At 37.9% G+C, this 13,242-nt stretch overlaps 3 protein-coding genes across 3 annotated transcripts; all 3 read right to left on the minus strand.

The window, feature by feature from the left end:
- Nucleotides 1-1,320: 1,320 nt before the first annotated feature.
- Nucleotides 1,321-3,352, minus strand: LOC106307315 (kinetochore protein NDC80 homolog). The gene has a single exon (XM_013744238.1). It carries the CDS (start codon nt 3,216-3,218, stop codon nt 1,494-1,496), a length of 1,725 nt encoding a protein of 574 aa, XP_013599692.1. The 5' UTR covers nt 3,219-3,352; the 3' UTR covers nt 1,321-1,493.
- Nucleotides 3,353-5,340: 1,988 nt separating this feature from the next.
- LOC106307643 (tryptophan synthase alpha chain, chloroplastic) lies at nt 5,341-7,384 on the minus strand (the record flags this gene model as incomplete). The annotated part of the gene is given in 8 exon segments (XM_013744656.1): nt 5,341-5,667; nt 5,774-5,833; nt 5,915-5,992; nt 6,088-6,165; nt 6,355-6,540; nt 6,639-6,704; nt 6,805-6,951; nt 7,039-7,384. Coding segments are annotated over 8 exon segments (936 nt in total). The 3' UTR covers nt 5,341-5,532.
- A 491-nt stretch (nt 7,385-7,875) lies between these two features.
- On the minus strand, nt 7,876-11,571 carry LOC106307790 (F-box/LRR-repeat protein 17; the record flags this gene model as incomplete). The annotated part of the gene is given in 10 exon segments (XM_013744843.1): nt 7,876-8,060; nt 8,143-8,241; nt 8,668-8,820; nt 8,899-9,083; nt 9,177-9,274; nt 9,380-9,484; nt 9,610-9,794; nt 9,888-10,032; nt 10,731-10,832; nt 10,961-11,571. Coding segments are annotated over 10 exon segments (1,752 nt in total). The 3' UTR covers nt 7,876-7,982.
- Between the last annotated feature and the right edge of the window lie 1,671 nt (nt 11,572-13,242).

Here is a 13,242-nt window from a genome sequence, read left to right on the forward strand (position 1 = left end):
AAGAAGAACGAGGAAGAAGAGAAGCTATGGTAGTAGATCGAGGAAGAAGAGAAGCTCTGGTGGTGCTCTCTACGAAAAGAAGTACGGTTGTAGACCAAAGATGAAGAGAAGGTACTGATGAAGAAGATAAGGCCCGGTGGTGACCTTAGTCAACGGGTGGAAGAGAAGGTCCAGAATTTCCTCCACAGTTGCCATTTCTCACCTTTTTCGTCGGTGAGCAGAACGCCAAACGTCTCTGGTGAAGAAGACATGCGGGTCCCAAATGCCCCGCAAACCCGCGTCGACCCGCCCCGCATTGGCCCATACCCAAAATTAACCAACCCGCAAGACCCGCAATATCTCGGGCCTAAGATATGTAAGCCCAAGCCCGCCCCGCAGTGGGACTTTACGGGTTAGGCCCACGGGCTAAAGTACCAATTGCCATCCCTAAGACCAGTTGGTCGACCTAATAATAAACACAAGTTCCCCTCTTCATTCACAACAAAAATTCAAATGTTCGTGAACATTTTTAAGCAGAGAAAGCACAAATTTTACAAAATCACAATCACCAGCACCAAAATCAACAAGCTCCTCCTCCATCTACTTTGATTGGACAATATTTAACAATCTTTGTGGATCCGGAAGTAATTTACTAGACTATTAATTGTTTCAATATGTTGTATTAATTAATACTTAAGTTCAACTTAAATATGTTATCAATATTTAAAATCCTTGAGGACCTTCTAATAATTAAATTATAATTAATACTTTTTGTTTTAAATATAAAATTTTAATCTCGTTTTCTAAATAAAAAGGTTAGACTTTTAAATAAAATAATAATTTTTTTATTTAACCATAAAAATTAAGAGTTATTATGTAAATAAAAAAATTGTGTATTTTACATAATATTTTATTTTTTCATAAACATGTATTTTAGTTATAATCACAAAAAGTTAAAAGATTATTGTATAAATAAAAAAATATGTCTCTATTATAGAGGAATGCTATTTTCTCCCATAAATATAGAAGAAAAATAGCAATCTCTATTTAGGGAAAGAAATAGAAGTAACTTGGAGCAGATTTTACTTTTTATAATAGTATATTATTTTATTTTTTGATTTGAGAATTTGAGAATTTGATGTATATTTAAAGTTTTTAAAATGTCTAACATAATGTAAATAAGTATTCAAACTCGAACAAAACCCAAACCAAAATTTATAAATATTTAAATATGGTTTAATTATTTACTTAATCCAAACGGATCAGTATAAAAAAAAGTCATGTAAATTACATGATGTAATCTGGATCAGTATGAGTAGAATTGGTTCACTCGACCGGAAATTCATATGCCAAAGAGATCTTTTCAAACAAACGAACAAAGATTATAACCAAATGAGACAAAAGATGTAAACACTTGCAATAATAATTCAACAAAAGCCACAACGTTCTCCATTACAAATTACTTAACAATCTCTTGGCTCAGTCAATGTCTCATCTAATCTCTAGCTAGCTACTTAACCACCAAAGTGCCTCTTAAGGCTCCCTTTATATATCTCTGAAACAGCACTAGCAGTGTCAGCAACACCAGTTTTCACCTCCAAGATCTTCGAATCCATATACTCTTTATGTTTAGATATCGAATCGATAAGCGCAAAGAGTCGAGCAGCAACAGCTTGGACCTCCTCTTCGCTCTGCTTCACTGCTTCTTCCAATCTAACCTCTGAAGCCTTCAACATCTCTGCAGCTTCTTTCTCCACAACTTCCAGACTCAAAGCATCCGTTCTCACACTCTCAGCCATTGTTTTCACCTCGAGGTCGCAGTTTGAAGCCAAGTCCTGAGTTTCCTTCTTCACTAGCTTCATCTTTTCTTCCACTTCATTGATCTGCAACTGAATCGACCTTAGAACACTCTTTCTTGACTCGATCTTCGACGCCATTTCAGACACCTGTTGTTGTAAGGAAACAAGCTCATCAGCCTTCTTCGTCGACCCTTCTTTGATACCATCATACAACGAACACAGAGCTGGCTTCACCAGAGCTTTATACTCCGCACCCATCACCTCCTCAGGTACCTCCCCTCTCTCATTCACAGCGAACTGAACATCAACCTTCAACCTCCTCAGAGCCTGGTTACAATCAATAGCAAGCCTCTGAATCTGATGAAACTGATTACTAATCTGTGAATTAACCTCCCAAGCTTTCTGCTCCCAACCATCTCTAGCCACCTCAGCCTCCGAAACATCTCTCTCCACAGCTTGCAACTCTCTCTTCATCCTCTCAACATCTCTCACATTAAAACACTGAACCTCCACACTCTTCTTCAGCTCCTTGTTCTCTTCAAAGATCCGTCCCCTCTCTTCCTCCTTAGCCAACACTTCCTTCTCCTTCTCCTCCACCACTTTCTCCATCCCACGAGTCCTCTCGCTACGTTCCGCAACCATCGTGCGAAACTTGTTCACATCTTTCTCCAAATCAGCCTTAACTTTCTCTAGAGCTTCCTTCTTCGAGGGACCTTTCCTCAACGCATCGAGCTTCGCCTCCAATTCGGCGGCGACCTTCTCAGAATTCGAGATCGTTTCAGCGATCGTAACCTTCTCCGCTTCGAGTTTCCCCAAGAACTCCGAATCAAGATCGTTAACCGAATCGTCTTCCCCGCGGATGAAATGGCAGTAGCTTCTGATCCCGAAGGAAGACATAGAGTTAGCATCCGGAGCCACCGAGGCGGGATTCGACGATAGATGCTGACGGAAGCGAGCGTACTGAACCAGCCAGTTAATCACGGCGAGGACGTTAGGCCAGTTGTGAGGCGAGTTCGGAGCGCGGAGGGTGGATTTGGTGAGCTTGAGCGGGCAGCTAAGCGATCTGAGGAAGAAGACGACGTCCTCGTCCCATTTGCGATTATCGCAGTGGAAATCGACCGTGGAGAGGAGGAAAACTAGGGTTTCGGAGATGTCTTTGACGGGAGGGACGGGGTGGGCGCGGAGCGAGATCGGGGAGTTGTGAGACGCGAGGAAGGCGTTGATGGAGCGGATCGTCGAGGATTGGTGAGATCTGTCGGTGTGTATATCGGAGGCGCGGCTTAAGCCGACTGATGACGGGCGGCTGCTGGCGAAACTGGCGTCGGAGTCTCGTGAGTTGAAGAGTTGGCGCTGGTAATCTACCGAAGGTGGTGGTTGCGGTGGTGGTGCTCCGGAGAAACCGGCCGTTGTTTTTCTCTTTCCGGCGGCTCCGCCTCTCATCTCTTTGCTCTTCTCACTAATTGGAATCTATCGCGGGATGCCAGAATTTGGGACGAATTTGTGATTTTGAATTTTGAATTTAACCTAAAACTCCTTTGTTTCTCTTTTTTTTTCTTTTTAACACAAAAACTCCTTTGTTTCTCATTGTTTTAAATAATTGAATGTGGGACACTATAATCTGGGGAAAATTAACAAAATAACCCTCAATTTTCGAAAACAACCCAAAAAAATCTCTAATTCAAAAACACACCACTTTAACCTTCAACTTCTATTTATTTTTTTGTTCAACTCTTTTTTTTCGTTCAACCAACTTCTAGTTAAACACGAACAAATCTCATATTTTCATTCACCAAACCATTTCATTCTCTTCGATAGTCAACTGTTTAGTGTAGTTAGTTATATTTAACGGTTGATTTTTAATAAGGCTAAAATGGCATGGTCAACACAAATATGAGATTTTTTTCCAATTTAAAAGTTGAGGATTAAAATTGTTTACTTAAAAATATCTTAACTAAAAATTGTTATTTTTTTTACAACAATTTTTTTGTTTTTCATATCGATTCTAATCACTAGCTTAATAAAATATTTTCAAATAAGCTTAGATTTAATATTTTTTAAAATGAATTAAAAACTAAAAATTGTTTAAAAAAACTTAATTAAAAATACAATTATAATTAGAAGATGAGGCAAGTGAAAAAGGCTGAAGGCAAATGCGTGAAAGGGATCTTCGGCTGATTCCAGCAACTGTTTCTAACTTTCTATACATCAGCCACCGGTGATCATACTTCTAACAACAACGTGTTTAGGATTTTACCTTCAACTTTTATGTTTTTATTCTTAGATTTTTTTTAACATAAACACTTAATTATTTTTTGTTATATCTGAATTTACATTATAATTGTATTTTTAATTAAGATTTTTTGTTAATTTTTTTTAGTTTTAATTCTTTTTAAAAATATTATATCTAAGCTTATTTGAACATATTTGATTAGGTTAGTCATTCTAATAAATATGTAAAACAACAATTTTTCATGTCAAAAAAAAGAAAAAAAACAACAATTATTAATTAAGATATTTTTAAATAAGCAATTTTAATCTTCAACTTTAAAATTGGAACAAAAAAATCTCATATTTGTGTTGACCAAGCCATTTTGGTTTTATTAAAAGTCAACCGTTAAATATAAACTAACGGCACTAAACAATTCACTTTTGACGAAATTGACTTTTGACGAGACTGAAATGGTTTGGTCAATGAAAGTATAAGATTTATTTGTGTTTGGCTAGAAGTTGAAGGTTAAAATGGGGTGTTTGTGAATTGAAAATTTTTTTTTGCTTATTTTTGAAAGTTGAGGATTATTTTGTCAATTTTCCCTTATAATTTGACATGATTTTGAAACCAAATCGAAAGTTTTAAATATTTATGTTTCATCCCTCCTTACAGGTTACCGGTTTACCTGAACCAGTTAGTCACTCAGAAATACTAAATTTAGACATATATATAAAAGTGTGCAAAAAAAAAGAAGAAGACAAAATCTTTTAAGGTCTGTGTAATAATAATTTCAACTAAGACCATATCCAATCAATTTTATACTATAAATTATTTTAAAAATAAGTGTTGTTCCAATATATGCATATATAATAGAATTCTTTTATTTTTTTGTTTTTAATATTATTTTCACCTCTGTATTTAGAAGTAAAAAATAGCATTCTTCTATATTTTCTTTATAAATAGATTTTTTTTCTTTATATAGTATAAATTGTAGCAAATTCACATCTATTTTTGAAAAGAAGAGTTGTAGATGCTCTAACATCTCCAGCTAAAAGTAAAAAACTGTATTGAAAATTAAACCATGATTTCATCAAATAAATTTTGAAATACAATTGAATAAAAAGAGGGACTAATGAAAATGAAAGAGTTTTTTTTTTTTTTTTTTTTTTTTTAAACACGGTTTCCCCAACGGCTTTCCAGGCCCAAGAGACTAAATACAATAAGAGTTATGATGATAGAAAATCATATTCTCTCAAAGGCAAGCACATTAAGGGAACACATATTTCTTATTATCAAAGTTCTAATCAGAATTCAAATCGGAATTGCTTCGAGTACTATTGCAGGCAATCAAAATGCGATCCACTGTAGTTTTCATTGAAGTACCAATAAAAACTGATTTGTGGACTGAGAGACCAGACCACACTGCAACTTGATCATACTCGAAATGTCTCAAAAGTTTGGAACATAATTTTCATACATTACTGGTAACTTAGTAAAACAAAAACACAATCAATGAAGCGTTCTGCAAATGTTTTTCTTTGTGTTTCAAAGAAGAGCAGATTTGAGAGACTTTGTGAGACTCTCAAGCTCCTTGAGCCCTTCCGTTGGCGACTTAGCATCTCCCAAAAGCCTCACCATTGCACTGCCTACAATCACTCCATCAGCTCCCCATCCAGCTATCTGTACACACAATTATAAGAAGAAGAAGAAAAAAATTGTCAAACAACAAACAAGCATACAACTTAAGAGACATTATAGGAAGCATCCTTTTTGTGAGGTGTAGGACCTGTTTCACATGCTCAGGCTTTGATATTCCAAAACCGACAGCCACTGGCTTGTCTGTTGCCTGCATTGAGTTAAAGGCCAAACATTTTAACATCATTTCAAGATAACAATAAAACAGTAATATATGTGTTATTTATCATACCTCTTTGATATCCTTCAAGAGCGACTGGACCTTCCCGCTTACAGATGCACGTGCACCCGTCACTCCAATTGAGCTCACCTGTCAAATCCAATAGCAAGGCCAATACATTTTCAGACATAAAAACACATGTGAATATCTGGAAAGAAAGAAAGATACACAAAGAGGGATCTTACAAGGTAAATAAATCCTTCTGATGCGTCAACAATTCTCTTCATTCTCTCTGTTGGTGTTGTTGGTGTAGTGAGTAGGACCTTCATTACAAAACATGAATGAACATTACGTTACTAACCAGAAAAAAAACATGTACAGTCTCAGTGCCTCTGCTAAGAACAATGCTTCTCCTAATTCTAATATATGGACACAAACTGGAATTTTCACTGATATCTTGTGATATGCTGCTACTGACAAGACTGAGAATCTTTGATTATACAAAAATATACCAGTTCAATGCTGTTGTTAAGTGCTTCTTTTCTCAGAAACTCAGTTTCCTCAAGAGGAACATCTGGAACAACAAGCCCCTGGACACCGACATCTCTGATGCTGGACATGAACTTCCCCAACCCACGTTTAAGAATCGGGTTGTAATACGTGAACAGCGAAACAGGACAAGATAACTCTGGAAGAACCTGCACACCAAGTCCAACAACAAGAACACACAGATACGCATCAGAATACATAACAAAGGAAGTTTGGAAGATCTTTGCTTCAAAAACTAAAACCTCACCTTATCCAACATGTCAAGAATGCTATCAAGGTTGGTACCCTTCTCCAAAGACCTTGTCGCCGCAGCCTAAATAGGATAGATTACGAGATGATCAATACAAAAGTGAAAAGCTTTAGGACAGTAACAGCATAAAGGTTGGATTTTTATTGGTGGGTTTTGTTGTAACCTGAATAACAGGTCCATCAGCTAATGGGTCAGAGTAAGGAACTCCAAGTTCGATAATGTCGGAACCACAAGCGTCAAGAACTTTCAATGCTTCCGCGGTGGTAGAGAGATCTGGATCACCAGCTGTGATGTACGGTATGAATGCTACCTTCACACACAAAACACAAACGGTGGAGATAAGTAAACCAATATTTTCAGACAGAGTTGAAAGAAAAAGACAGGGAAAGTCTCTTACTTTGCCTTGTTTTTTGAGCTCCTTGAAAGTATCGGCGAGACCGAGGGTGGGGGAAGAGGTGGAGAGGGCAGCGATGGGAGCCAATCTCTTGAAAGAGAGGGAGGAATCGGGAGAAGAGTGGCGGATTCCGATTTGGGGTTTTGGGGAGTGGAGGAAGCAGACGCCCGATTTGAAAGCAATCGCCATTGAAAGAGAGATTATGGATACGACTGGATTTGAGGAAGGAAGGAAGGGAAGAGAGTGTTATTATATAAACTGCAGTCGCAGCGATTCCACGTTGGGATAATATGGAAAGAGGTTGGTGGAATCTACCTGCCACGAGTTGTTCAATGTTCAATGCCTCAGCCGCCGTCACGTTACATTTGTATTAAGAATAAGACTCGTATTAAAAAACAAAATTATTAAATTCTAAAAGGGATTATTGGTAGATGAATTCTTAAAACTTACTGAATAATCATTTGCAAGCTTAAATGTAAAATACGTGTGAAAATGTAACTGGATCAAAGTTATACAATTCTTATCATAGCACTATTTCAAGTAATATTACAATATAGACAACGGATATTACTTTGACACAAAAAAGCGAATAGTACTAAAACTTGTTATAAAGTGTATAACAGACTAGTTTATGCAAATGTTTTCAATGTACCACACAAACAAATGCAAAACCGTCACTAAAAAAAAGAGAGAGAAAAGCTCTGCAGTAAAAAAAGATCAAAGAAAAAGAAAAATTCTCTTTAATATATTAAATATCAAAATCCAATACAAAATGTTACTTGTACAATTTATTCAAAGCTAATTGGAAAACTAAAGATAAAACATGTAAAAAAGTTCATAAGTGAGAAACAACAACAGACGTAATCCAACATAATCACAGTAACATAGAGCTGGTAGAAGAAAAAATGTGATGAGTCCAAGAGAGTATTAATACAGAGTATTATTTATTAATCTATAATGGTACACACTTCCCTCTCAATCTTCCTTCTCTTCTTCGCTGGATAATTCTCATCATCTTCTCTTGTCTGCAAACAACAAACTCTCTTACTTTCTTTCTTTCTCACACACAAAAATAATAAATGTACTAATAATAAGATAAAAACTCACCTCTTGGTATAACGAAGGTGGAGCCTGAATCCTCTTCGACCCATCAGCCAAGCGTTTCCGTGTCATATGGTTTTCCCCAGCTGCAAAGTTCTCAGAAACCTATCCAACAAATACAAGAAGAGGCTTATTAAGAGGCTCTTCGTTTGAGTGTGACCAGAGACATTCATTCTATGGCAACAGAACACATTTCTATGGAGTGGACATATAAACTAAATCGAACCAAATCAAATAGAACCCTAGCCAACATGTTTAAACCAAAGTCGATCCACGAATCTACTGCATTTATCCAAAATTTTGAAGAGAAAAAAAGACCAAATTCGATTTAATGTAGCCAAACCAAACATAAATTCATTACATTTCATACTTAAATCATATATGATTAAAATATGTAATTATCTAATCTTGGTTAAATAATTATCTATAGACATACTGCATCAGACTGAATTGCAAATGGTTCAATTCGATCTTAGTTTCTCTAAAACTAAAACCAAACCCTATAAGTTGTAACTTGTCCAAAGATTTTACCTGTTTCCGGATAGCTACTGTTAATAGCTTTTGACATCCTAATGCGTGCACAATTTCTAACTTTGGACACTGGATCACCAAACTCTCAGGTTGCAAATTGTTGCACGAGTTCAAATTCAAGTCCTTGAGCTCTGGGCAGTTTAGGAACAAAGCCTGAATCAAAAGATCAAAACTATTAGAAAACAGGTTTTAGAGAGAGCTTTTATCGGGAGCATTGATGAGGAATCTCACGTCCAAACTGGAGCAACCCCACAAACTGAGTTTCTTCATCCGTTTATGTTTAATAAACATCTTCTGATTGTAGCCTGGTGTCTTTTGTGGAGTCGACGGGTTATCTGAATTGGGATCAGATACAGTCATGCCACAGTCCATCAGCTCAAGAAGAGGCAGCTGAGCAGTAGCAAACTGAATGCCGCCTGCAAGAATATTCATTGTAGAATGAAATGAGAAATTAGAGAATAAACACATGAACTAAGGTATATTTTGCAAACCAAAGATCAAGAATTTACTTGATGTAATGTTGGGACAAAGAGCAACAAGTAATTTTGAGAGTGTATCAGGTAAAACATCGCAGATCATCCCGAGGCCAGTATCAGTAATGCTGGAACTAAAAACCAACAAACAAACAAAAACATGCCTCAACATACACTCTTCACGTGAACAAGCACAAATGAGATATAGATATGATATATTGAGCAAGAACAAAACATACCCACTCAAATCAAGCAGCTCAAGGTTTGTGTAACTTGAGGAAATGGCATCTACAGACGCATCGATGATATCTATTCCAAGAACTAGCGACAGCATTCTCAAACAACTGTACGATTAGGAAACTGACATCAATCTTAAGAAACAACTGGTCTCTCAATGGAACATTGGACTAAGAGTCCCAGAGAGACGCAAATATGAGTTTTACCAACAAAACCTAGAAATTAGACAAACCTGAAATTCACAGCAGTAAGAGCAAGTACAACGGTATGTGAAAGCTTCAGAGAGGCAATGTGAATGTTCTGCAATCTAGTGCAAGTCCTTCCCAAACCATCAACCATTGTTACAAGATCAGTTGAATCACCTTCTTGTTGAGAAAACTCAAGTGATATTTCTATCAAATTTGGACAGTTGAAGATCTGACAAAATGTTTTTCAGTTTAGATAGATATACATATATACAAATCATCTTCCCAAACATTGGACGAGTGGTAAAAAAGGAATTCAAATTACCATCTTGGAGAGAGAATGAAGATCTGAAAGCCAGAGAGTAGAGAGGCTTGTTGAAGTAAGGGAAAATCCTCCCAAGTTGGAACATCCTTCCATCTTAAGGCTTGTAAGTCCACGTTTATTAGAAACAAAGCGACCCAGCTCATCCCTATACATACAACGAAAAAAAAAGAGCAATTAAAAACATATCCAGAGAAGAGCAAACAAGTATTATAAATAAATCAAAACAATAAATCCTCTAAGAAGCAAGTCTATGATGCTGCTTAATACAAATAAATTAAAACAAACACCACCAAAATCTCAATATTCATGGCAAGAACCCACGGTTTCCATTTTGTGTATGCAGCATAGAGATTAAGACAGCTAAAGCCAGATTCATAGAAGAGCAAACAACTGTCTTTATCGATTAAACACACAAATCTAATCAGAAGCAAGTCTTTGATGCATCAAATGAGAAATGACTGCTTAGTATTAGAGGAAATGATAGCAAACGTCACCCAAACTCTGTATAAACATGGCATGAAGCCACAATTTCCATTTTGTGACTGCAGCATAGAGATGAAGTGCCCAAATCCTAGTGTGGCATAGCATTAAGGACAATCAAAAACAGGTTCGTAGAAGAGCAAACAACTGTTTTAAAATCGATCAAAACCGTAAATCAAGTCAGAAGCAAGTCTATGATATGTATATCACATGCAAAATGACTGATTTGTACAAATGAATTTACAGCAAGGATATCAAATGGCCAAACCAGTTTCACATAGCAAAAAACAGTTAAAAGACTCGATTGTCATTGTTTCTTATTGAAATTACTCAGATTTATCATCACTTCATGTCACCACTTACCCAGAAATCCTATTGACAGCTGCGCCACAAGTTAAAATCTCCAAAACCTCCAGATTAGGACAAGAAAAAGCAATGCATGCCAGAGTTGTCGCATCAAAATCACTGCAGACAACAATCAGAAACTCGAATTAATACTAATGTCTCCGGATCATTAAGAGCTTGTTAATTATCCATTAATATTAACAAATTAGTATGAACAACTATCACAGATCTAAGTTAGATCCAATCACCTCTCGAGTTTAAGAGACAGAGTAACAAGTCCAGGACACTTCTGCAGCAACGATCCAACGTAACCAATCTGAGCCCTCTTCGGAACCCTAATCCTCAGCTCCTCCGCCGCTTTCCACATCTTCCTCGCGGTCTCTCTCCACCCTTTACAAACCCTAGCCGCCATCAGCAGCCCAGACGGAGGCAGCCTCTTGAGCACCTCCCAAAGAGCCACCGCGTGAAACCTCCCCGGCTGAACGATCTCCGTATCCAAATTCAGATCCGTCAGATCCGTCGGATCGGGCTCGTCACGCGCGTCCACGTCGTCGTCGAAAGACAACGCGCGGCGCAGGTTGGTGAAGGACTGACGCAGCGGCGCGGAGGATAGGGACACGACGGTCGAGCGGGTGGAGGACGCCGCGGCGGCGATGGAGGTCACCGGCTCGGGAGCGATCGGGGTGCTGGGGACGTCGAGAGGAGGGAGATGGCAGACGTGGCCTTTCTTGGGCTGGCCGCATCGTCCGCAACTGTAACTCCCGCGGTTTTTTCTCGATCGTTGAGATTTAAGGGCCGCTGAGATCGCTGCGTTGGCGGTGGCTGGAGGTATATGCGGCTGAGGCTGCATCGTTGAGATAGAGAGAGAGAGAGAGAGAGAGAGAGAGAGAGAGAGAGAGAGATTTGGAGTGATGAGATTAGATTCGAGAGGGAGAAAGATGATAAAAGGAGGAGGGAAGGTGCGGCGGGAGATGAAATGGTGTTTTCGCGCGAGTACACAGTAGCCAAATTATAAAACTTTTTTAACTTAGCCGCTCAGCTAGAAAGAGAAGGGAGCGTGAAGGCTAGTGTGAGGGTTGTTAAATGACTGATTTGCCCCTTTGGGTTTGTTCAAACGGCACGTGATTTGATGTCCTTTTTGTAGACGTTGGGGTTGGATCCCCTGTGTGAAAATAGTTGACTATTTATTTTGTTTTTTGTAAGGGAGAAGATTCTCTCTTTGAAAACGAATTAATTACTGGTTATAGTGAAAGTAAAGACAAGATTTGTTTATTAATCGTGTCGTGATATGCTAATAAATATGTTTAGATTGCATTAATTCAATGTAATTGGACTTTTTTTATTATGGTAAGAAATCCGATTGCTGTTCAAAATATATTAACGGTATTTTGTTGGAATAAAAATAGTGATTCCTAGTTGATTTTTTACTATATTTAATTGTGATTTTTAACTATTTTTAGTTACGACTAAGTATAGCAAAATGTTAATCTTATAATGTTTGTATTTGTCTAGATATTTAACTTCAAACTTGTAAACAAGATATTTCTCTCTAGATAAGCTGTAATTGTGTATTTGTATTACAAAATGTTTTTTTTACAATTAATTGTTTCCATACAAAAAATAAATAAAAATATAAAAAAAATGCGTCTATACAGTTAATTGTTCGTGTTATGAACAATGTGGATTGCCATTAACCAAGACAAGAAGAGATGGCCTATCAGGCCACGACCAGGCCCAACCATAGCCGTGTCGAAGAGGAGAGAGAGAGCCGACTACAGGAGAGAGAGAGGCGGCTTAGAGAGAAAAAAGAAACCATCTTTCTTTTTTCCTATTAGATGTTATCTTTCCTTTTATGTATTTAGTAGATTTCCTATTTCATGTAGGATTAGGATAAATACTCTTTCCATTTATCTCTATCTTGTAATCCTTATATAAGGAACCCCTTTTGATGATTAATAATACACACAAAATATTCAGTCTCAAACCCTTCGTTTACAACACGTGCGTTATCAGCACGATAGACTCCAAAACCCTGAGACAAAACCTAACCTAAAATCAGTCACACATAAACCCTAATCCAGGCGTAACTTAAAATCAATCTATCTCTCAAACCCCGAGGAAACAGACGACGAGCCACATATCAAATTGAAGCTCTGGACGAGACGAATCTATCAGCGAAAACCGTTCGTCAATCCGATTTCAGACGCGCCCACACTCGTAGAAACAATAGACGGCGCCGCCTTGGTCTTTTGGAACCCTAATCCCGAAGAACCCTAATTCGTTCTTGATTCCGTTCCAGCAAGCATTACCGTCTCAGCTTCATCCCGATCTCAGCTCAGACGAACCCTTGAACTCAATCCTGTCTCGCGTTCCCGTCTCTGCCTCAGCTCGATCCGACGATCAGCCTCAACCCGTTCGCGAGAGACAACCAAGGCGATCGCGACCTAACAAACCTAACCCGATCGCATCCTCTCAGCTCGCGATCCCGAAGCAGCCAGCTCGCGTCCGTTCGAGGTTCATCTTGGTGGTC

Source organism: Brassica oleracea, chromosome C8, assembly GCF_000695525.1.
Source record: "Brassica oleracea var. oleracea cultivar TO1000 chromosome C8, BOL, whole genome shotgun sequence".
Taxonomy (NCBI): domain Eukaryota; kingdom Viridiplantae; phylum Streptophyta; class Magnoliopsida; order Brassicales; family Brassicaceae; genus Brassica; species Brassica oleracea.

What these genes read in the sequence shown, in the direction of transcription:
- LOC106307315 (XM_013744238.1), bottom strand. Translation starts at nt 3,218, where the DNA reads ATGAGAGGCGGAGCCGCCGGAAAGAGAAAAACAACGGCCGGTTTCTCC.